Genomic DNA, 23,942 nt, shown 5'->3' on the forward strand with positions numbered 1-23,942 from the left:
TGTGTGTGTGTGTGTGTGTGTGTGTGTGTGTGTGTGTGTGTGTGTGTAGGGGAGAGTGTATCTGAGGTCAGAGGTCATCCTTAGGTGTTAGTCCTCATCTTTTTGTTTTGAATCAGACTTTCATTGGAACCAGGGGTTTACTCATGTTCCTAGACTGGATGACCCAGGGATCCACCCATCTCTTCTTCCGTATCAGTGGGATTGAAGCATGTGGCACCAAGCCTCGCTTTATATTTAGATGCTGAGGATCAGATTCAAGTCCTCATGTTTATGTAATAGGCACTTTACAGACTGAGCTGTCCCTCCAACCCTATTTCTTTTCTTTTTTTAATTTATAAATTTTATGTGCGTGTGCAAGAGTGTGTGTGTGTTTTCGGGCATGTGTGTGTGTTAGTATCTGTGCCTGCAAAGGCCAGGAGACATGGCATCACATTTCTTGGAGCTGGAGTTACAAGCAGTTGTAAACAACTGGATGTGGGTGCTGGGAATGACCTTGAGTCCTCTGAAAGCAAGTACTTCCAGCTTTTGAGCCATCTCTCCAATCCCTCCAGTCCTATTTCTTTCTTTTTAAAAATTTTGTTATATTTTACTTTAATGTATATGACTGTTTTGCCTGCTTGGTATATCTGTGCATGTATATATGTGCTCATTAAGGCCAAAAGAGGGCATTGGAACCCAGGAACTGGAGCTACAGATGGTTTTGAGCCACCATCTGGGTGCTGGGAATCAAACCCAGGTTCTCTGTAAGAGCACCTAGGGCTCTTAAGCATTGAGCCATCTCTGTAGCCCCATATTTCTTAATTTTAAAAATTATATTTTTACCTGACTTAAAATCTGTTACTAAATGTGTTTTTCTTGCCTGTTGGGTGGTTCATGCCTTTAATCCTAGCACTAGAGAGACAGAGGATCACTGTGATTTTCAGGCTAGACAGGTCTACATAGTAAGACCCTGTTTTAAGAAACAGAACAAAGGCTGGAGAGATGGCTCAGGGGTTAAGAGCTCTGGCTGCTCTTCTAGAGGTTCTGAGTTCAATTCCCAGCAACCACATGATCCCTCACAGCACTCTATAATGAGATTGGTGCCCTCTTCTGGCGTGCAGGCACATATGCAGGCAGACTGCTATATAGATAATAAATGAATACATCTTTAAAAAAAGAAACAAAACGAAATCTTTATAAAATCAGAACAGTTTTGGTGCTTGCTATTAAAACAGGACTTGAAATATAATTTGAATGTAAATAGTCCTGGAATTAATTGCTTCATTTTGTTTTTGTCTGCCTGTGTAGGATCAGTTGGTAAAAGAAGATAACATTGATGCAGTAGGTAAAAACCTGCAAGAGTTCCACTCTCAGTATCAGGAGAAGAGCAAAGAGTATGATAGGCTGTATGAAGAGTACACCAGGACGTCCCAGGTGAGAGGTCTTGTTTGGAATGATCGTTGTGCAAAAGTATGGCTGCTGGATCTTGAGTAGTCCATTGGCTCTTCTGCCGCCTTCATATTTTTAGCTGCTTTTTGAGACTTTGGTGATATGAATATACTCCCATTCATAACTTTTTTGTTACTGTTGTTATTAAAGATATAATTTTCTATCAGTATTAACCAGGGGGTCAGGAATGTGGCTTAACTCGTAGAGAGCAGATTAATGGCCTCTCCTTTACAAAGCCCTAGGTTTGATCCTTGCATCACATAAAACTGGATGTGGTGGTACAAGCATTTAATCTCTGGCACTGGTCAGTTGGAAGCATCTCTGTTTCTGCCTGCCCATGCCCCCCTTCCCCTTGAGACAGGATCGCAGTATATAGCTCTGGATAGTCTGGAACTCACTAAGTAGACCAGGACAGCCTTGAACTCATGGAGTTTTATGTGCCTCTACCTGTTAAGTACAATGGTTAGGACTTAAAGTTTTTGCCAATATGCCTTATTTTTTTAAATTTTATATACTGTCCAAGAGTACATAATGCTTTATGCCCATTAATGATTATTTTACTCTCTTTCCTTTCAAATCATATAAAATAAAAGGCAGGACTAGGTGTATATGTATTTTCCTGGTTTTGATTTCTAGCCCTGGAAGAAAAAAAACCTAATTTGTTAACTATAATGCCCTTTATTATGAATGGCCATTTCATCATCAATGTAATGTTGATTACTTTAGTGTATTCAATCTGTAAATCTCTCAATGATGTTTTCTTCACAGTAGGCTCATCACAGTTAATTCATCTGAAAGTGCTAAAGTAGTAAAAGACATTAAAAGACATTGAAACATGAAGTTGGGGTCTAGACACCAGGCACACACATGGTATAAATACATATATTCAGGCAAACACATGCATAAAAATAAATGTCTTTGACCCTCTGGCTCCTGCAGTCCTTCCTCCTCCTCTTCTGTGGAGTTCTTCTTGCTCCACCTAGTGTTTGGTTGTCTGTCTCTTCATCTGCTTCCGTCAGTTGCTAGATGATGCCTCTCTGATGACAACTGGGCTAGGCACCGATCTATGAGTATAGCAGAATTTCATTAGGAATCACTTCATTGACTTTTTTTTTTTTTTGGCCAGTTGTGTTTGGTTCCATCCTGGGTCTCTGGGATGTCTAGTCCCTGGTTCCTGGCCATTTGGGCAGTGTCAGGTATGGGCTCCCTCTCATGGCGTAGGCCTCAAGTTGGATTAGTCACTGGTGGGCCACTTGCAGAAGTTCTGTGCCACCATTGCCCCAGCACATGTTGCAGTCAGGACAGATTGTAGGTTGAAGGTTTTGTGGCTGGTTGATATCCCTGTCCCACTGCTGGAAGCCTTGGCTGATTCACACTTTATATCCTCCATTACTAGGAGGGATCCTCGCTAGGAGGGGTTGAGGACACCACGATAACATAGAATGAATTAGCAGGTCTGTGAATGAATTAGGGTCTGTGAGTTGACAGTCACAGACCCTATATGAGTCAGAGCTAGGTCCTCTGCATATGCATTATGGTTGTGTATCTTGCTGTTCTTATGGGACTCCTAACAGTGGGGGTGTCTCTGACTCTTTTGTCTGCTCTTGGGAGCCTTTTCCTACCACTGGGTTGTCTTGTCCAGCCTTGATATGAGGGTTTGTGCTTAGTCTTGTTATCAATTATGTTTGGTTGATATCCCTGAGAGGCCTATTCTTTTTTTTTTTTTTTTTTTAAGGGAAACATAAGGGGGGACTGGGAGAAGTGGAGATGTTGGGGTTCGAAGCACTCATGAACCAGTAAAGCAAGATCTTTATTTGAATTAGGCAGCAAAAGCTGACCAGTCAGGGACAACAGCACAGACTCAGGAGCTGACTGAATCTTCCAACGTTCATCATAGTAACTATTTAAGCAGAAAAATCATAAAGCCATAAGCATATTGCCAAGGTTCAGTTTCAATATTTCATCAATTAGAATTATTTGTTCTTACCCTGGTTAATGACAATCATTATATTTGGTTGTGAGCCTAGCCTTTTGTTTTGTTTTTTGAGACAGGGTTTCTCTGTTTAGCTTTGGCTGTCCTGGACTCACTTTGTAGACCAGCCTTCCCTGGAACTCACAGAGATCCACCTGCCTCTGCCTTCCAGAGTGCTGGGATTATAGGCTCAAGCCACTGGCTTGGCTATACTATTATAAAATGGCACATGCCTTTAATCCTAGCACTTGGGAAGCAGAGGCAAGATCTCTATGGGTTTGAGCCCAGCCTGGCCTACAGAGAGAGAGTTCCAGGGCAGCCACAGCTACAAGGAGAAACTCTGTCTTGAAAAACCGACAAAACAAAAAACCAAACATAGAAAAAAAAAATCATGTTTTGTAGGACAAAAGAAGAATGAGAAGGAAGTTGGATAGCCATCTGCAAAGTTCCCAGCTCTCTTAAAGCTTGGTACTTGAACTTAATTTCACTTTATGATCAAAATGGAGTCTGAAAACAAAATGGCAGTACTTAGGTTAAGTCGCATTTGTTTGATCCCAACATTTCCCCCTTGTCTTTGTACCTTGTTCAAATTTTTGATTATCTGTTTCAGAATAGAGGGCATTGTATTGGGTCCTGTGGATCATGCGTTTAACTGCACTTATAGGGCTGTGTACAAACTGGACTATGGCATTAATAATACAGGGAGCAAAGAGCAAGATTAAAAACAGCAAGTTCTATAAGACTAGTTAGCCAGGGGGTCTAGTTGAAGGGAAATTCAAACCAGTTACAGCGCTTTTTCCTTTCTTTCTCTTTAGTGAGGAGGTTTTCTTTTACCTTAGCCAGTGTGTTTTTAATGACTCTAGAGTGGTTATCATAATAACAGGTCTCCCCTAGTGCCATGCAGAGTGCTTTCCCCCTTCTTAAAAGCATACCTAGTTCATGCCTGTTTTGGGTTGGAGGACTAGGTAAAGCTAATTTCTGAGAGGTGAATTCCATCCCTGGGTCTTCACCTGTCTGATATGCCTGGAAGCCCCTGGTAAATCCTATGTCCCACTGAAAAGGAAGGACAAGTCTCAGTGTCTGAGATGTGACTGTCATATGTTTGCATGTCCTTGGGACTACACAAGAGTTTTGTCTCATCTGGATATAATTCCCCATCCTGGGGCCCAGGTCTCTCATTCCCAATGGTCACAATAGAATTGGCCTCTAGTGCTACAGGTAGGCCTTTTTATTTGCTGGGCAAGTATAACATTTCCTGCCAAGAGTTGTGTGTTGGTTTTTTTTTTTTTTTTTTTTTTTCCCAGTCTCTGTTCAGTGAGCTAGGCATCCTTAGGATATTTCTTCTTTGCAGGGGGCTTGGAGGGAAATTCCTCTAGTAGGCCATAAGGTCTGTTTGGCATGGGAGGGGCAACAGTATCATTAGGAGGGATTAGGAATAAGTCTTATCTTTGAGGAGTTCTTGGGGTCCTGTTGAACAGTTCATTTTGGTCGGGCACCTGCGTTTGACAGGCTTTAGGTGAGTATGATGTACCCAAGATTTTGACAGCAGTGGGAGAGGTTGGTATTATGACATGGGAACCTTTCCATTGGGGAGTCAGAGTCACTTTCTGACGATGTTTCACTCAGACTAGGTCTCCGGGTTGGTAGTCGTGATGCTTCACAGATGGCAGGTCATGCAGGTGACAAAGTGATGGATATAGTCCATCCTGAGTCTTTTGCAATGCCCACAACTGACTGGAGTAGGGAAAAGCCATCAAGTCAGATTTAATTTTTGGACAGATGGGAGGGGGGTCTCCTAAATATTATTTCATAGGGGGTCTGATCTTCATGCTAAGGGGTATTTCTAATTCAGAGAAGGTTGAAGGAACGGACTTAGCATTTCAGCCTGTTAAGGGGGCAGGAAAAGATGTATTCTCTTCTGTAATTACTTCCAGTTGAAATTGGGGCATCAGTTGTCAGGACCCAGGAGGCTGAAAATGCTGGTCAAAGGCTGGGCAATGAGGCAAAAGAAGCATCTGATATGAAGGGACAGGGAACAGTAAGAGCAGATGGATAGGGAACAGTGATATAAGTTGGACTGGTTTTCATGAGCTTTCAGCAAGTCCAGTACTCAGCAGGTTGCAGTCAATAGGTATTCCCTAGATTGTTATAAAGAAGAAAATCCCAACCATTTCATTTTACCAGTGAAGACTAAGGAGCTAGCTGTTAGGGTGAAAACCTGCTCACTTCCAGAGATGCAGAGAAAGCACCCAGCTGAGCTTTCTACTCAGCCTGTGTCCCAGAAGGAAAAAAGCCCTTCTTAATTAGCTCATTTCCAGAAGGAAAAAGCCAAAAGCCCTTACTTTTTCATGCTGTCTTAAATAAACTTCTCTCAAAGTCCTTCCTTTCTGTTTAATCCCTGTCACCTGGTTGCTTGCTCTGCCTCTTGACCTAGGATTAACTTGATTTAATCCTGTTTACAGAAAGCTCTTGGATTAAAGGTGTGTGCTAGGGCTGAGCCACACCACAAGTACTTGTTTACAGTAAATAGAAAGCTCTTAGGTTAAAGATGTATGTTAGGACTGAGCCACACCAAACAAGATACAGGTTTTTAAGTTCACAATTTCGGGGTTTACAATGGGATCAAATATCCTGCAACACTGGATGATGTCTGTAAGCCAATTGGATATCTGTTGAGACAAATGCAGACTAGGGGCAGAAACTAAAATTTCCTGGTAATTGGAGAAAGGGGAGAATCACAAGACCAGGGGGAAATGGATTCTCAGGAATAGACAGGTGCAGAAACTTAGACTGTACTTATCTGGAGTCCAGTTGGTCTGTGACAGGTGGATCTAAATCTTATGACTGTTTTGATTCCCAGACATTTATATGAACTTTTTGTTTACAAAAGGAAATATATTTGTTTTCCCATTGCATTGAAATCCATATTGTAGAAAAAGCAGTTAAAAGGTGTCTGTAAAACAGTAGGAGATTCATGCCTTTGAGTTCCATCAAAAATGATAGTTTTATGTTTAAAAAGAATGAGAAAAATTATTTTTTGGTTCAGAGAGCAAGGTATATAGATTGGACTGAGCTGTTTTAGCCCAATGAAAAGCATTCTGAAGTTATACCTAGAAGACAACCAAAGAAAACTCAGAATCCTGAGCTTGTGACTGAGAAAAAAGCAGTCAGCTTGCCATCAAATCTTGAACCTCTGAAATCTCAGGGCAATAACAGCATAGAAGGTTAAAGAAATCTAGACTATTACATATCTCTATATTTGAAATTATTGTTGAGATCCTTAGAACTTATTTAAGCATTTATATCTTTAGACCTTGTTTGGACTTTAAACCATTTACCAGAAACATAAGTAGTTATTATTGAGAACAGTCATTGTAAAGTATGTTCTTCTATTGAAAAGTTATATCTGAAACCTGTTTATTCTTTAACATGAAGCCTGTGATCAAGGTAAAACATTTGCTTTTTCTTTGATGAGAGACCCAGTAGCTTTAATTAACTAATGAACTAACTAGTGAATTAATAAGGTTGCTGTTGCCTTGGGGGAAGAAGCTGATTGTCTGCTGTTGCCTAACTAACAAAGCTAAGATAGCTTAGCTGTCAGTGTGATCAGAGAATTGGGATGGTTAAATTATAATGACCTATGTATCAATTAAAATGACAGAGACTAGTCCATAGTCCATTACCTAGACAGTCATTTCAGGCTCCCGTGGTCTCCATGGTGATGGATGCAGAGGTATCAGGACAGCATCAGAGACATTATTGTGTAGGAGGAACATGGAAAAACTGACCTCACCTTGTCTAGACAAAATAGAGCAGTCAGTTCTCCAGTGTCCTGCTTGTCTGTGGTTCAGGCCTGGCCCTAGCAGTGGGCAAGGCATCAGGATGGTCTTTCCCAGTGGTTAGCATTACCATATTCCTGGTGGAGTCTTTTGTCGTTGTGTCCATTGTCTTCTTGGACACCCTGGGAGTCATTAAGAGGATCTGAGAGTCTCTTTGTCATAGTAAGTTTAAATACTGTAAACTTTAGCCATCTTTAGCAGATTTCTGACAGGTTGGAGGGCTAGTATCTATCAAGCATATTTGAGTTAAATAATTCTTGTCTGTTTTTGTTACTTACTTTAAACTATACCTTGAAAACATAAATAAGGCTTATTCCTATACTTAATTACATTAGTATTTAGCATGACTACAAATACAGTTCCAAACATATAAGGTAACTGTTACCTTGAAATTTTTTTAAAATTGTCCTTAATAGTTTACAATTAAATGACAATTTCTGAACTAAAGCTCTTTTAGTATTAAGATAAGACTTAAATATGGAGACTGGGAACTTCCTTGATCCTTGAATGGTATACCATATAGAACATAACAGTTTTTTTTTTTTTTTTTATATGAGTCAGTTTACCAAAATAGCTATGGCTTAACAATACTAGTAAAAACAAAGAGGTTAGATATGTATCTTTAAATCAGTCTCTGTTAGCCTGAATAGACCTTACTTACGTAAGGAGAGACATATTTTTAAGCCAGTGAGTCTTAATTTTTTAATGCTGTAATCATCTAATATCCAAGTTCTTTGTCAGAGTGCAGAAGGTCATTGTTTTATTTTATCATAAGATAGGAATTTTTTAGACTCTGGTCTTTCTTTAGCTGTGGCCCTAATTTGTAGTCATCTATCTATCTATCTATCTATCTATCTATCTATCTATCTATCTAGCAAGATCATATATTGATAAAGACATTATAATACAATATCTGATAAACTGTAAAATGTCCCATAGCTTTATAAATTAAAACATCTTAAAGCAGTTTTTAAAATATATAGTTTTAAATTTCTATAAAACTCTAAAAGCTCTCAATTGTGTGTTTTTGCAATATCAAAATAAAATAGTTTTTTTAAGAGTGAAGACACAGAGTACAGCCATAATTTTTAGAAGGCAAAACCAAGTTTTCACAGTGCCAAAAATTTAGTACTTCCAAACTCAGTACCAAGTGTGTTACTTTTATGTTAGAGTTTAGCTGCCAGGAAGAAAGCTTATGTACATAAATGCATGGAGGTGTAGCTTTAATATCTTTTAAAAATAAACCTGATTATTATTATTACTACTACTATTATTATTATTGGTTTTCAAGACAGGGTTTCTCCGTGTAGCCCTGGCTGTCCTGGACTCATTTTGTAGACCAGGCTGCCTCAAACTCACTGAAATCTGCCTGCTTCTGCCTCTCTGAGTGCTGGGATTACAGGCATACACTACCTTGCCTAGCTCCTATGTTACATAATTTTAACCATACCCAATAATTTATAAGCCAATAATCTAACATATAGAGAACATAATAAACTCACACATTTAAGACATGTCAGAAACAAACATGTATTGACCACATACATTTATACATTTAAAACAGACAGACAAAATTTTACTTACTTTCTCTAGTTGTAATTTTAAGGGAGGAGCACCTTGCTATCTGCCGAGTTCTCGTGGGCACAGAGGTTCTGTAGCAGAGCAGCTGTCAGCTTCCCTGCCAGGTGCTTCAGTGTAGTATCAGAGGGAGCGAGAAGGCCAGGGTTCTAATAACTACATCAAAGGCATGCTTCCAGTGACCTGACTTACTTCCAGCTGGTTCCACTTCCTAAAGGTTTCACGTCCTCCCAGGAGTGCCTTCCAGGAAGTTGTCATAAAGCCTTTAACACATGAGCCTTTGGGAGAATATTCCAGAATCAGGCTGTAACAAACATCTGCATTTACTGCAGAAGGTCCTTAACAAGATATTCTTGCCTCTGTCCTCCACACAAGCACTGAAACATATACACAAAAGAGTGTCACTTAGCAATTACCACCCAGGCTGATATGTTTGTTGAAAACTAGTTTTAGGAGAGAAGAACGTGGAGGACAGGGGTCAGCCTTGGGTGTTGTTCATTGGGCATTGTTGACTTTGTTCTTTGGGACAGGGTAACTTTCACTGGCCTGAAGTTTGTCTAGTAGACTAGGTTGGCTGGCAGGTGAGCCCCAGGGGTCCATTTGTCTCTACTTCTCCAACACTAGGATCACAAGCATGTAACTATGCCTGTCTTGTACATGTGGATTCTGGGGATCAAATCCAGATCTCCAGCGTGTGTGCCAAGTGCTTTGCTGACTGAGATACCACCACAGTTTCAAGGGAATAAAAAACAACAACAAGAAAACACAACATAATCCCCAGACTTTATATTAGGAGTGTGGTTATACACGTGCCCCCTTTTAAAATAAAGTATTCAAAGATAGTCTCCTAGAACCACAGCTGATCTTGAACTTATTATATACTTGAGGCAAGCCTGAATTCCTCTTCTTCCTGCCTCCATCTCTTGAATGCTAATATTGTAAATATGTGTCACTTTATTTTCTGACCTTATTTTCATTATTATTATTATTATTATTATTATTATTTTTTTTTTTTAGAGACAGAGTTTCTCTGTGTAGCCCAGACTGTTCTGGAACTCACTTTGTAGAGCAGGCTGGCTTCAAACTCATAGATCTGCCTGCCTCTGCCTCCCTAGTACTGAGATTAATTTTTAAAAATTATATATTTATTCATTTATTTATTTGTGTGTATGTGCATACCACAGCATGTGTGGAGGTCAGAATGCTTTCCTATATTCCTATATCATTCTGTATTCTATATCATTTCTATAGCCCCTTTTTTCTTTTCAACCCTTCTCCCTTCTCCCCTAACACTAGCTAGGAGATAAAGAATAGAGGAAAGAAAAAGAGAGAAAGAAATCCCTGAATCTAATCTCCTGTACTTTGTTTCTTCCCTGACCAAGGCCATTAACAATTTGCAATCAACCCCTTAAAATGACTACAAACATCTATCACCAATCGAATGACCAAAAACCACCCACCCTATCTTGTTAAGGTTATTCTTACAAAACTGTGTTTCTCGATTTCTCTCTTAACCAAGCTGTTCTTGTAAGTTGGCTATCACACAAATAGTTGAGACTCTATTTTATTATTTTAACAAGCTTCACATCACAAAGAACTGAGCAGTTATTAATCCATTCTTAACCCTCTAAGATAATTTGGTTTCCTCCTGTACATCCCAGAGATACTTGCACTTTGTAGCTTCTGGCTTCAGCTCTTTCTCCTGATGTCTCTTGGACCTTTTCTCCTGGCTGAATTCCCTGCTTCTCCTCTAACTCCTCCTCCCCTGGCTGGCAGGAAGTCTAGCTCTATTTTCTCTCCTACTCAGCAACTGGTTGTAAGCTGCTTTATTGGCATAATAGGGGACAATTAGGGAGGAGTGTTTATACAACATTGAGACAGGAGACTCTCAGAACAAGGATTGCAACCAGATATGGGCAGGGGGGCTTACAGAAATCAGCATTTGAATGACACAGAAACCCAATGCCTACCCCACCTCTTGGGATGGGGCATCACTCTCTTAAAATTTCTTCCTGCTGATTTGAAACATAGTTTTCCTTTTGGGGGCCCAAGAAATTGGAAAAATGGCCAAATCTTAAGAAAGCTTTAGCATTTGCTGTCCAGTTACTTTATGCTGTGAAAGGCTTAAATGAAGTCTTCACTGGAACAGTCTGTGAGGCTGGACCATCGTAGCTAGTTGTTTGAAGTTGTTTTGGATGCAGATTTGTGAGGAAACAGCCATTGAGGCAGTCTGTGAGGCTGGATAATCTGGGGTACTTGTCTTGTCTTCCTTTTTCTTCAGATGTTTCAGTTGTCCAGTGGTCTCTAGATTCCTTAGTTGGATGCTTTTGTTCTCCAGGAAAGATAAAAACAAAATCCTACCCCAATCCTAATTGGGGGGGGGGGGGGGGGGGGGACCGGGTTCATTTTTTGGTGGGTTATATTTTTCCTAGGGAAAAATGTTTTTTGGCAGTAGAAAAAGTATTATCTCTCAATTGAAATTAAAAAAAAATCTTTTGAAATTTTGAAGCCAAATATACCTGTAAGTCTATTTATTTTTAGATTACAAAGGCCATTCACTTTGAATTTCAGCCTGACTTTTGCAAGTGCCTTTTAAATTTAAATTATTAGGCAGGCATGGTGGTACCTGCCTGTAATCCCAGAACTCAGGGAGACAGAGGCAGGCGGATCTCTGTGAGTTTGAGACCACTGGTCTACAATGTGAGTCCAGGACAGCCAGGGATTTGGGGGGTGGGGGGTGGAAGAAAGAAAGGAAGAAAGGAAGGAAGGAAAGAAAGAGAAAGGAAAGAAAGAGAGACAAAGAGAAAGAGACAGAAAGAGAAAGAAAGAAAAGAGAGAGAAGGAGGGAGAGAGAGAGAGAGAAAGAAAAAGAAAGAGAAAAGAAAAGAAAAGAAAACCAATTTTTATGTCATGTCGGTAAGGCGAGTGTACCTTTGGTTAAATTAACATTCAAAAATATTAATTTTTATATTTTTATACCTAGTTTAACCATTTTAAAGGTAGGGCAGTTGGTACCTTTGAAAGACCAACACTTGCTGTATCCTGCTTATGGATGACCTGGAGAGTCTGTGACTGTTCTTGATAATACCTTTTAATTACCAATAATTACCAATAATACCAATTAAAACGTCTGCCATTTTGAAATTTTTTAAGATTTATTTTTATTTATTCATCATATATACAGTGTTCTGCCTGCATGTGCGCCTGCACCCCAGAATAGGGCACCAGATCTCATTATAGATGGTTGTGGTTGCTGGGAATTGAACTTAGAACCTCTGGAAGAGCAGCTAGTGCTCTTAACCTCTGAGCCACATCTCCAGCCCCCCATTTTGAATTAAATGCTTTTAGAAATTACTTCTTCTATCAGAGTAGCATCATAAAAATTAGAGCCAATATTAGCCGTATGTCTAATCCATTTCTCTGTTGGTGCTGATCTTCCTTTAAAGGTCTTATCACTTTTTTTTGCATTCTGAATGAGGATTTTCAAAAGCTAAAGATTCAATTAGTACTTTTCTGACTTCTGAATATGATATTATTCTATTTATAGCTGAAGTCAATTTTTGCAAAAAAGAAAATGATAATAATCAGTGAAGGCTTCTTTTGGACCTTGTATAATTTTAGTAAATGACAAGCATTTTATCCCAAGCATTTAAAGCTGCTAAATGACATAGTGGTAAGGTGTTGTTAGGGTCTGTGAATTGCTGAAGAAAAACTCCAGACTCAGATGATATGCAAAATCGAAGAGTGTTTATTCTTCGGAAAGTTCCAGCATGCAGCTGCCACCTTGAAAAATGGTGATGACCCAGGAGGGGGCAGACAAATCCTATTTATAGACAGTCAGGGGAATTCCAGGAATGATTGGATGGCCTTTGCTTTGATTGGTGGCTAGCTAACAGGTCTGGGGCCAATCAGATTTTGTTAGGAGCTTAAGTAATTTTTCTGAAGCAATTATTAAGTAACTATATCTGACCCAAACCAGGTGTCAGGGCCAGTGCTGATTGACTACCTGTTACATGTTCCTAGAAAACAGAAACTGAAACTCAAGCCTAGTTAGGTAAAGTTAAAATTAAGCCTGTCATGAAGTCAGACTGGAATTAAGCCCTCTCAGTATGATCATCAAATTCAAGCTGTCTTTGTAACTCAGCATATTGACCTTCACCTAGCAACTGATCCTGGAAAATATCAGTACTTCTGGCCTGATTTTATTGCTCTATGGCCCTAGCTTCCTCTTTCCACCATGTCTGCCATTGTAACTGAGGATCAGCTTCCAATATTGATGTTGCCAAGTCCTTCCAGTCTTGGAGAATAATCCTGATCTGAGTTGCTCGTAGATTTAGTATTTGTTTCATATTGGGTGAATGCATACCATTCACTTCCTTAAATCTAACATGTCTATAGGATTTCATTTAACTTCTCTATAACCTTGGGGGTACTTATCATCCCCTGGTATGTCTTGTATAACTAGATAACTAAGGTTTGTTTTTTAACAACTCTGTGTGTCCCTTTTTAGTTGCTGCCTCCTCCCCCCTTTAGTTTCATTATGTGGTGGTGTGGCAGGCTCTTGTCTAAATTCCTTTGTCTGTGTCTGACTATCTTTCTTAGGTCTTTCTAAGGCTGTCTAAATTCCTGTCTGTGTCTGAGTATTTTTCTTACTCTCATTTATAGATCTTTCTAAGGCTTGCCTAAATTCCTGCGTAAGTCTTTCTAAGGCTTGTATCTTATCAATACACTTTTCATAGTTTTCTTTTTACTGTATCTCTAAACATTTTTTTCTTTGAGCAGGTACAGAAAGCCACTATGTCTATTAAGGATAAAATATAAAATATGAAAATGATAATCATAATCAGTATTGAGACAAATTCTGTTAAGCCATTTAGCTTTTAGTTTTTCATTTTCTGCTTATATTTCCTTTTTTTCTTTTCTTTTTTGTTTGTTTTTATAGAAAAGATTTCTTAAAAAAAAAGATTTATTTATTAAATATACAATGTTCTGCCTGCATGTACACCTGCATGCCAAAAGAGGGCACCAGATCTCATTATACATGGTTGTGAGTCACCATGTGGTTGCTGGAAATTGAACTCAGAATCTTTGGAAGAGCAGTCATTGCTATTAACCTGATCTCTCCAGCCCTAGAGACAAGATTTCTCTGTGTAACAGTCCTGGCTGTCCTAGAACTTGCTTTATAGACTAGGTGGCCTTGAACTCACAAATATTTGACTGCTTCTGCCTCCCAAGTGCTGGGATTAAAGGCTGCACCACAGCGTCTATTTTCTATTTTTTGATTTCTATTTTCGAGTCCTAAAGCCTTCTATTATGGTACTTCCTATCCTTAACACTATCCTTGAGGACTTCCCAGATGACTTGGTAAATCTGATGGCTTTTCAGTTTGTTGAAAGCTCTGTCTGTGTGCCACTTGCCACTTGTTAGAGCACCAAAATGTTGTAAAGAAAGAAAATCCCAGTCATTCAGTTTTACCAGTAAAGACTCAGGAGCCACATGCTGAGGCGAAAACCTGCTAGCTCAGAGAAGCAGAGAAAGCACCCACCTGACCTTCCTACTCAGCTGACATCCCAGAAGGAAAAAGCCTTTTTACTTATCTCATGCTCCAGAAGGGAAAAGCCAAAAGCTCTTTCTTCTTCTCCAAGGTGTCTTAAATACCTTCCTCCTCAATGTACCTCCTATCTGTTTAATCCCTGTCAGCTGGTTGCTTGCTCTGCTTCTTGACCTAGGGTTAACTTTATTTAATCCTATTTACAGAAAGCTGAGCCACACCACATCCACTTGTTTACAATAAACAGGAAGTTTTTGGATTAGAGATTGAACCATACCACAATTAGAAACTTTTTTTTTTTTTATAGTTCACAATCTCAGGGTTCACAATGGGATCAAATAGCCTGTAATATCTGAGGTCATCAAAATGTATGGGACTATTTACTTGGAGACTAAATGGCATAACCTAACTGGGATTTTGGAGTAAGTCTATTTTGTAGTTTTTAATCTTCTTAGTACATCTGACTTTAGCAGATAGTCTCTCTGCTTTTATTTTTTTTCCTTCTAATTAGATTACTGATGAAACTGGAAAATTCAGTATGCAGCTTAGTGATGAAAGTGATAATAAGTAGGCTCTACACAGCTCTTCTGGGAATAAGACTTTGAATTTTGGTACATGAACTTTTTATCCCTCCAGTCACTCTTTCAGTTAACTTTTAGGGATTAGCACTGTAATAATTGGTGCACAGTAAAATGATCCTTGTAGTCAAGGTGTTCAAAGTTGGTCTCTTGGCAAATCAAAGGTCTTTCTGTGGTTCTAAGATATATCTCATGTAATGGTTCTTTTTATTAATTTTATAATTTGAAGTGTTTTACATGTAAGTAATAGAGAAGTGTTGAATAAAGGGGCTGGTTTTGCCCTGTAATAGAGTCTTATAATCCTTTTTGTTTGTTTCAGATAGGGTCTTATATAATCCAGACTGGCTTTGAATTTGTTGTGTAGCCAATCAAGACCTTTAAGTTGTAGTCCTTGGGTTTCTACCATCTAATGCTGGGATTACATGTGATAGCATGCTTGGTACTGCGAATCAAACTGAGAGCTTTGTAAAGGCTAGACAAGCATGCTAACAATTGAACTACAGCTGCAGGTCCCCACCTCACCTCCACCAGTGCTTGGGGACTATATCAAGGACCTTTCCCATGCTAGTAGATCTTACTGTACCACTGAGCCACATCTCTAGTCTGCATACTTTATCTGATATGGGATTATAAGCAGAATTATAAGATTTGCTTTAAGATCAAGATTATAAATATCTGATAAAGTGTTTGTGTGTTTGCTTTTTGAAATGGAGGCTCATTTAGCTAAAACTGGCCTTAAGGTTGCTCTATAGGTGATACTGGCCTTGAAGTCCTGTGCCTCCCAATTCTTGCCTCCAGAGTGCTGGTATTACAGTCATGAACTACCATGCTTAGTTATAAAGTCTATATTTTTATTTTTCCTCCTCTAGGAAATACAGATGAAGAGGACTGCAATCGAAGCTTTTAATGAAACGATTAAAATATTTGAGGAGCAGTGTCATACCCAAGAACAACACAGTAAAGAATATATTGAGCGATTTCGCAGAGAGGGGAATGAAAAGGAGATTGAACGGTGAGTGTACGTAATACCTCCAAGTGAGCACTGAAATAAGACCTTTCTCTTTATTAATAATTTTTTTCTTGTTTGTTTTTACCCCCTCAACTTGCACAGCCATGTTATATGGAACTGCTGGCTGTTCACACTAATGGTACCAAATGGCATTTCTTCTTTTCTATCTCTATTCTTCATTCTTTACTATTCTTTCTATTCTTTATTCTTACTCATACTAATTATTTATTCTTACTCTAAAACTTAGGTTAGACATAACCTTTTCCAGAAAAGTCTTCCTGAATTGACTTCGTTGTAAAAGTAACTTTTATGTGTCTTATTTAATCGTTGCCTCCGAAGCTCACTGCCTCCGAAAGCTTCTAGCCTCCCTACAATCTAATCTAGGCCTAGAATGTTTTCAGCCTCTTGAGACTTACTGCTGAATAAGCTCACCTTTACTAATTTTTTCTGAACTCTGGCTGGCTGGTCCAACTCCACTGGCTGGCTCAAACTCCTCTTTAGGCTTACTGATTAAATCTGGTTTTTCTCAGTTTCTCACTCAAGAGCTCTTCTTGGCCTCAAACTAACTCCAGCAATCTGTTCTAATCTTCTGGCTTCTTCTCATTCTCTGGCTTCTTCTGTCTTCACCTTTGTCTAGTTTGTTCTCTTTTCAACTTTTCTCTGTAAAACTCTTGTGCCCGATTTGTGAGATCCCCAAAAGACCACCAGGAGTCAAGTCCATTGCAAAACACACAAGGATCTTTAGTTACAGCTTGAGCTGGATTCCCACAGACGCCAAGGCATTGGCATCCAGCTGAGAGTCCTGAGCTCTGGATTGTGGGTGATTTATAGGCCTCAGCCCCTCCCAGTGCACCCAAAGCAGGGGATTCTAGCCTGGAAAGCTATTCTGTTGGTTAACACAGAAAAAGGGGATGCTACATTTCAAAATTGTTTGCTATGAGAAAGTGCCAGGACCATGAACAGTTCTGACTTTCTTTGTTCTTTCTTTTGTTGGGGGTGAGGGGAAACAGCTGGCCTTGGGCTTCAGTCCTGTTCTGTGCTGGCCTTGGGTATCAGTCCTGTCGTGGACTGATAGACTGCTAGGGGAGGGGAGAGACGATTATCTCCAGGATCAGGGTCATCCAGGCCGGTTTCCTGGCAACAGTACCTCTATGAGCACTAAGGTCATCTCTTCCCTGCAGCTGGCTGGATCTGCCTAGAAGCACCAAGGCCAACTGGCCTGATAGGTTTTAAACTTTTTATCTCAGTACCCCAAAAACCTAGTTTTTAATTCTTTGGTCTCACTCTCCTTATAAAAACTGTCTCTGAATTCCATCAACTGAACTGCCATAAACTCAACTCCATTGGGCTGCCTCCCAACTTACTGACTCAGCTGAACTGACTCTGCATGTTTCTGTCTCCTGGATTAAAGGCATGCCTGTATTCCACCCAGGTTATACAGACCTAGAAGGTCTTTGGATGTGATCTCTTGCTGGAGCAGCCATGTTTCTGTATTAAAATCCCTCTAGACCTCATACCGTTTCAGAGGCATTTTGTCAGTGTTCATACAGTGTTTGGTCCTGACCCCAGTATAACATGTGCCCATTAAACTGCAAACTCATTAAGAGTAGACATGGTGGCTTATTTTTTTCCTAATATAGCCCATAGTCATGCTCTTATGATACTAGCTGGGAAGAGTGACACATGCCTATCATCTCAGCTGTTCCAGAGGCTGAGAGGCAAGAGACTTGCTTAAGTCCAGAAATTCAAGAGCAGCCTGTGTAGCACAGTGAGACCCTGCCTCAAACAATCAGACAAACCCCAGAAGATATTTGGACCCTGTTTATGCTTCATGATCCTTCTGCTTCTGTTGTTACTTTAGCCTTAATATGTCATATTTTCACAGAATTATGATGAATTATGATAAATTGAAATCACGCCTTGGTGAGATTCATGATAGCAAAGTGCGTCTAGAGCAGGATTTGAAGAAACAAGCTTTGGACAACCGGGAAATAGATAAGAAAATGAATAGCATCAAACCTGACCTGATTCAGCTGCGTAGGATCCGTGATCAGCACCTTGTGTGAGTAGTCTGTGCTGAGGGACACACCAACATCAGGGTATTGAACTAGGAAACTAGAAGGTGGTATCTAAGAATTTAGTAGCAGGAGGCCCCGAGTGGCACACGTTAGACTGCAGCACTGCACTCCATGCAGACAGTTGGGAGCTCTCAGAAGAAATTAGCAGAGTGCTCCAGAGGGAGAGACATGTTGGGGCTGCAGGGGTGGCTCCGTTATTGGGTTGCTTTGTCTTTTGGTTGTTATTAAGAACATGGGTATGAACACTCATGTACATGATTTTGTGAATAGGTGTGTTCTTTTGCAGCCAGGAGAGGAGTTGTGTGGCCATTGTGTTTGTGGACCCTTCACTGTTTAAAAGGTGGCCTATGCTCACACCAGTGGTGCTAGTCAAGAATCACATCTTAATATATTTCTAATATATTTCTTTTTAACATTTTATTCTTTCCGTTTTGTTTCATTTGAGATAGGGTCTCATTGTGTAGCTCTGGCTGTCCTGAAATTCACTATGTTGACTAGACTGGCCTCAAACTCACAGAGACCCATCTGCCAGTGCCTTCCTGATGCTGGGATTAAAGGTGTGCACCATTACACCTGCCCTCATTTTATTCTTATTTAGAGAGAATATAAAATACTGGTACATCATTCTCTTTCTTTGAAGGCAGCTATATTCACCACTGTCCACCATGTACCCTTTACATAGAAAATACTTAAAGTCATTAACTATTGAAACTTTCCCCATCAGATAGATGGGGAAACACGTTTCTCTCTGGAACTCACTGTGTAGACCAGGCTGGCCTCAAATTCACAGAGATCTTCCCGCCTCTGCCTCCTGAGTGCTGGGATGGAAGGTGTACTCCAGCACCTCCTGGCTAATGCACACCTTTGATACCAGCACTTGGGAGGCACAGGCAGGGGGATCTCCGTGAGAGTTCGAGGCCAGCCTGGTCTATAAAAGAGAGACCAGGAGAACCAAGGTTCCACACAGAGAAACCCTGTCTTAAAAAAACAAACCAAACTAAACCAAAAACAACAACCCCCTCCCCCAAGCAAAACAAAACAAAATAAGACCAAAAATCACCTAGGAAACTAAGGAACACAGATCTTTTGTCCCAACCTCTTGACTGCTATCATTAGCTACTTCCTTGGTTCCTAGTCATTGATTTTTTTTTTCTTTCTAGTTGAGAGATAGGTATCTGTGAACCTAATTTTCTTTCTGAGTATGACTACTAACAAACTGCAGCTAACCCCCCTGAATGACCAACAGTCACGTATATCACCTTTCAGAGCTCTAGCATTTTTATACCCTCTGAAAAGTCCTCAGAATTCTAAATATCCCACAATCACATAAACTATCTGCAGCTGGCAAAAACCACCCCTCTACTAGAGCACAAGGCAAATCATGGTCAGCTGCTGCAGAGCAGCCCCATACCCCACACCTGGGATTAAAACTCTTACAATATTCCTATGTTCTTTAAAGAAACCAAAATTCTAGAATTCTCCCTACAGAAGCCTACTGTTTTCCCTATGCTCCTCTTTCCAGCTTCATCCTTTTCTTCAGTCTGAGACATTAGACCATACAGCCAAGTAGAACTTTATATATTTTCCCCATCTTGCTAAGTGAGGCAAGGGTGAAAAAAGGATATGTTATTATTATCTTTTTTTTTTTTTTTAATCTTAAAACGATTATGTAAGAAGGTGGGCAACTTTGTGACTGGGACATGGACCCAAACCATTTATTCTTTTGTTTCCTTACTTTTCAGAGGTGTCCTAAGTTTCTTCCTAGAAGGGGCACCTTAATTTAAGGAGGTTGGGGATTAAGAGGAAATAGGGAAGTTGAGGAGATGGAGGAGCACTTGTTATAAGCATAAGGACCTGAGTTTCAGTCTCTAGCACCCACATAAAAGTTAGGTATGGCCACAGCCATCATTAAACACAGTCCTGGGAGGCAGAGGCAGGTTGATCCTGGGACTTTGTCGAATAGCCAGTCTTACTGAAATGGTGAGCTTTAGTTTCAATGAGAGACCCTGTCATAACAGAGGAAGGCATCTGTCATTGTTTCTAGCTAGAGATATTGTAGTGTGCTTTACTAAATTTAAGTCTCTTACTCATTGTGGTGATCTCTTAATAAAGAGATCAGTTTCTTTGAGCCAAGAAAAGGTTGGTGCTAAGGCTGTTTAGAGACAGGTGTCTGAGTATTTTGCTAAAAGAAGTGATAGTGTAGTGGGATGGGATGGGATGGTTATGAATAAATCACATTTTACCTCTTTTCTAGCTTCACTCAGTGTCAAAAATGAAATCCAGGTTAACCGAAGGGAAATTATTCCTGAGAAAGTCTTCAAAAAATGTGACTTTTAGATCTATAAAAACTTAGTTGTGATGCTAGGTTATATAGTGTACTTGGGGTCAGTAACAGATACTAAGATGATCCCAGAGTTGTGAAGATTTTCTTAAAAGCATCCCACAAGTAAACATTTACTGTGTATTGATTATCGCTGCTTACACTGTTTAAGACATTGTCAATATGGCCATAGAAGAGAAATCTCTTTAAAACAACTTATAGTTTTGTCGGGGAGACAAGCATAAACAGTAAAAATATACAAATTTCTCCAGGGGCTCTGAAGACAATAAAATGGTAGAGTAGGCCTTAGCCAGGACAATTTGGGCAGATGCTCTGAGATGATGTTTATAAAGATATTGATTAAGGAAAGGAGCCTTGGTTGGTGATGAGCAAGTGTTTTGTTGTTCTTGTTTTTTTGAAACAGGGTATTTCTGTTTTAACCCTCGCTGTCCTGGAACTCACTCTGTAGACCCAGCTAGCTTTGAACTCATAGAGATCTGCCTGCTTCTACCTCCCTGAGTGCTGGGATTAAAGGTAGCTCATGAAAATGTTTTAATACTTCATTTTTACACTCCTTTTTTAGGCCATGGGCCTCTGTATGTTTGAATGCAAGTTTGTGTGTGCTTCTAGAATAGAGAAGAAAGAAAAGATACATGCCTAATTTCAAGTACACTTCTGTTTCTTCCTTTTTTTCAGGGAAATTATGGTATTAATTGAGGGAAAAGTAATGGAAAGATTAATTTAGGGAAAACTCTGGCCACTCTTCTTGAGACTAGGAAAAATGAAGGTTCCTAGACTTTTAAAGCCTGTCTGGTTTAAGCATATTTACTTTGTCCATGCAGTTAGTTAGATTCTGACAAAGTCTTCTCTCTTGGTAGGTGGCTCAATCACAAAGGAGTGAGGCAGAAGCGCCTGAATGCCTGGCTTGGGATCAAGAATGAGGATGCTGATGAGTAAGTCCTTCCTACCACAGGGCTTTCTTCTCAGTGTGAGGTTCCTCCCACCATGCATGTGGAAAGTTGGCTCCCAGGGTCACTTGCAGAACAGAGGACTTTGCACCTCTTTTCAACTGAGTTACCCGAAGAGTACTGTACACAAACTTAATGTAGAAAGTCTCCACGTGAAACCTGGATGCATATACTGCCATTCAAATGTCTTAGCTTATTGAATGAGTTGTATAGTTTCTGCACCATAGTAAAGTTGTTTAAAACTAAACATTCATCTGATTTTTATAAAGAATGAGAACATTTTATTAACTCTAGATATAAGAAAACTGATTGTTAGAATAATATCTCAAATATTTAATTTTTAGAAGCTTTTTTATCAATGAGGAAGATGAGAACCTGCCACATTATGATGAGAAAACCTGGTTTGTGGAGGATATCAACCGAGTACAAGCAGAGGACTTGCTCTATGGGAAACCAGATGGCGCATTCTTAATTCGCGAGAGTAGCAAGAAAGGATGTTACGCTTGTTCTGTGGTGTAAGTCTTCTCTAGGGATATGATCTTTTTAGATCTCCATTAATTAATGAAAGTCATCATCATAAAATTGAGATGGAATTAGAGAATGGTGTGATAAGTTATGGTTACCATCAGTGTTTATCTAATGGCTTCAGGATGTAATGGATTTGAGTCTGGCCCTGATGCATCCTTGCTGTGTAACATGGGCACATAACTTACCTGTCTCCTGTCTAGTCTCACCTGTAAAGCAAAGGGAATAATACTTGCTGTGAGGTCAATGCTACCTATTAATGTTATTATGGTAATAATGCCACAGTAGGTCACAGTAGAGAGCAAAGAAAGGTTACCAAGTGACTGCTGTCAAAGAGGGCAAGGTTTAGACAATGATGGATGTTTACCTTCACACGTAGAATATAAGTATAAATATAAACAACATGAAAGCAGAGGAGGGACAGCCAAGGCTACACAGAGAAACTGTAATTATTTGGGAGAAGCAAGGGGAACAGAAGGCAGCAAGGGAATATAATATGATATAATACATATAATATAATACATATAATATACATTATGTCTCAAAAGCTGTGCTGGGGCTCAGAAGGTAAAGGCACTTGCCACAAGCTTGATGACCTGAGTTCAAGGCTCACATGGTATTAGAAGAAAACCAACTCCTTCAAGTCGTTTACTGATTTCCGCATGCATGGCATGTATACATAATATGTATGCCCCAACATAAAGAAATAAATGTGCTGGGCGCCGTGGTGCACGCCTTTAATCCCAGCACTAGAGAGGCAGAGGCAGGCAGATCTCTGTGAGTTTTAGGCCAACCAAATGAGTCCAGGATAGCCAGGGCTACACAGAAAAACCCTGTCTCTAAACAAAACAACAACAACAAAATTAATGGAATTTTAAAACCCTTTATAAAGTCACATGGAAACCCATTATTTTGTGTGTTAACTTAAAACAAAGGAGGGCCAGGTAGAAATGATAAATGAAAGGGATTCACAGAGTAGTGAGATTTTAAGTATAAACTATCACTTAGTTCCTAGGCTTCATTTCCTAAAATATCTAAGATAAATAGAATAACTGTGAAATAACTATCATTAGTAGGCCTTTCATGTGTGGAAATGTTTATTCTGGTTGGGGAAAAAGAGAGTTAAAGGTTTGTGGAAGAGGTGTTAGAACTGGACCCTAAAGCATGAATGCTGTCTATGGAGAAGATGAAGGAAGAACTGCACTGTATTACTGTATTATTGTCATCTAAAAGCTGGACTACTTACAGCATCCCAGTTTTGTTTGATTTACTCTGCTTAAGTTGTGCGAGTAGAAATGACAGAGAGGGCTGTGCTTACCACTTCAAGTCTTACAAGAACAAGGAAAAGAGGATGGCAGCATGTCTCCTACAGCTGATAAACAGTTTTAGCAGGGTGGCTGGCTACAAAATTAACTCACAAAAATCACTGGCTCTACACAAATGACAAGTAGAGTTAGAAATAAAGGAAACACTTTTCACAGTTGCCTCAAATAATAAAAATATCTTGGAGTAACTCTAACCAAGAAAGTGAAAGATAAAAACTTCATTCAAGTCATTTAAGAAAGAAACAAGAAAATATTAGAAGATTCCTCTATGTTTATGGTTTGGTAAGGATCAACATAATAAAAATGACCATCTCCCCAAAAGCAATCTAACCCACTCCCCATCAAAATTCCAATACAATTCTTTTTTTAATATTTTTTATTTTAATTTTTATTAATTACACTTTATTCACTTTGTATCCCCCCAGTAGCTCCCTCCCTTCTCACCTCCCAACCCCACCCTCACTCTCCTTTCTTCACCCATGTCCCTCCCCAAGTCCACTGATAGGGGAGGTCTTCCTTTCAAGTCCTTCTGATCCTAGTCTATCAGGACTCATCAGGAGTGGCTGCATTGTCTTCCTCTGTGGCCTGGTAAGGCTGCACTCCCCCTCCCCCTCAGGGGGAGGTGGTCAAAGAGCAGGCCAATCAGTTCATGTCAGAGACAGTCCCTGCCAATACAATTCTTTACAGATCTTGAAAGGACAATTTTCAGTTTCATATGGAAACACAAAAAACCTAGGATAGCTAAAACAATCCTGAACAATGAAAGAACTG

At 39.7% G+C, this 23,942-nt stretch overlaps 1 protein-coding gene across 1 annotated transcript in view; it reads left to right on the top strand.

Annotated features, from left to right (window-relative positions):
* Pik3r3 (phosphoinositide-3-kinase regulatory subunit 3) overlaps positions 1–23,942 on the top strand; it is an 81,475-nt gene that overhangs the window by 49,993 nt on the left and 7,540 nt on the right. The window contains exons 7-11 of the mRNA XM_055618485.1: positions 1,288–1,413; positions 15,816–15,958; positions 17,841–18,017; positions 21,232–21,306; positions 21,666–21,836. Of these exons, the coding sequence (XP_055474460.1) occupies positions 1,288–1,413; positions 15,816–15,958; positions 17,841–18,017; positions 21,232–21,306; positions 21,666–21,836 (692 nt within the window). The remainder of the gene's footprint in view (positions 1–1,287; positions 1,414–15,815; positions 15,959–17,840; positions 18,018–21,231; positions 21,307–21,665; positions 21,837–23,942) is intronic.

This window comes from Psammomys obesus, unplaced genomic scaffold (assembly GCF_907164565.1).
Source record: "Psammomys obesus unplaced genomic scaffold, mPsaObe1.curated_primary_1811, whole genome shotgun sequence".
NCBI lineage: Eukaryota > Metazoa > Chordata > Mammalia > Rodentia > Muridae > Psammomys > Psammomys obesus.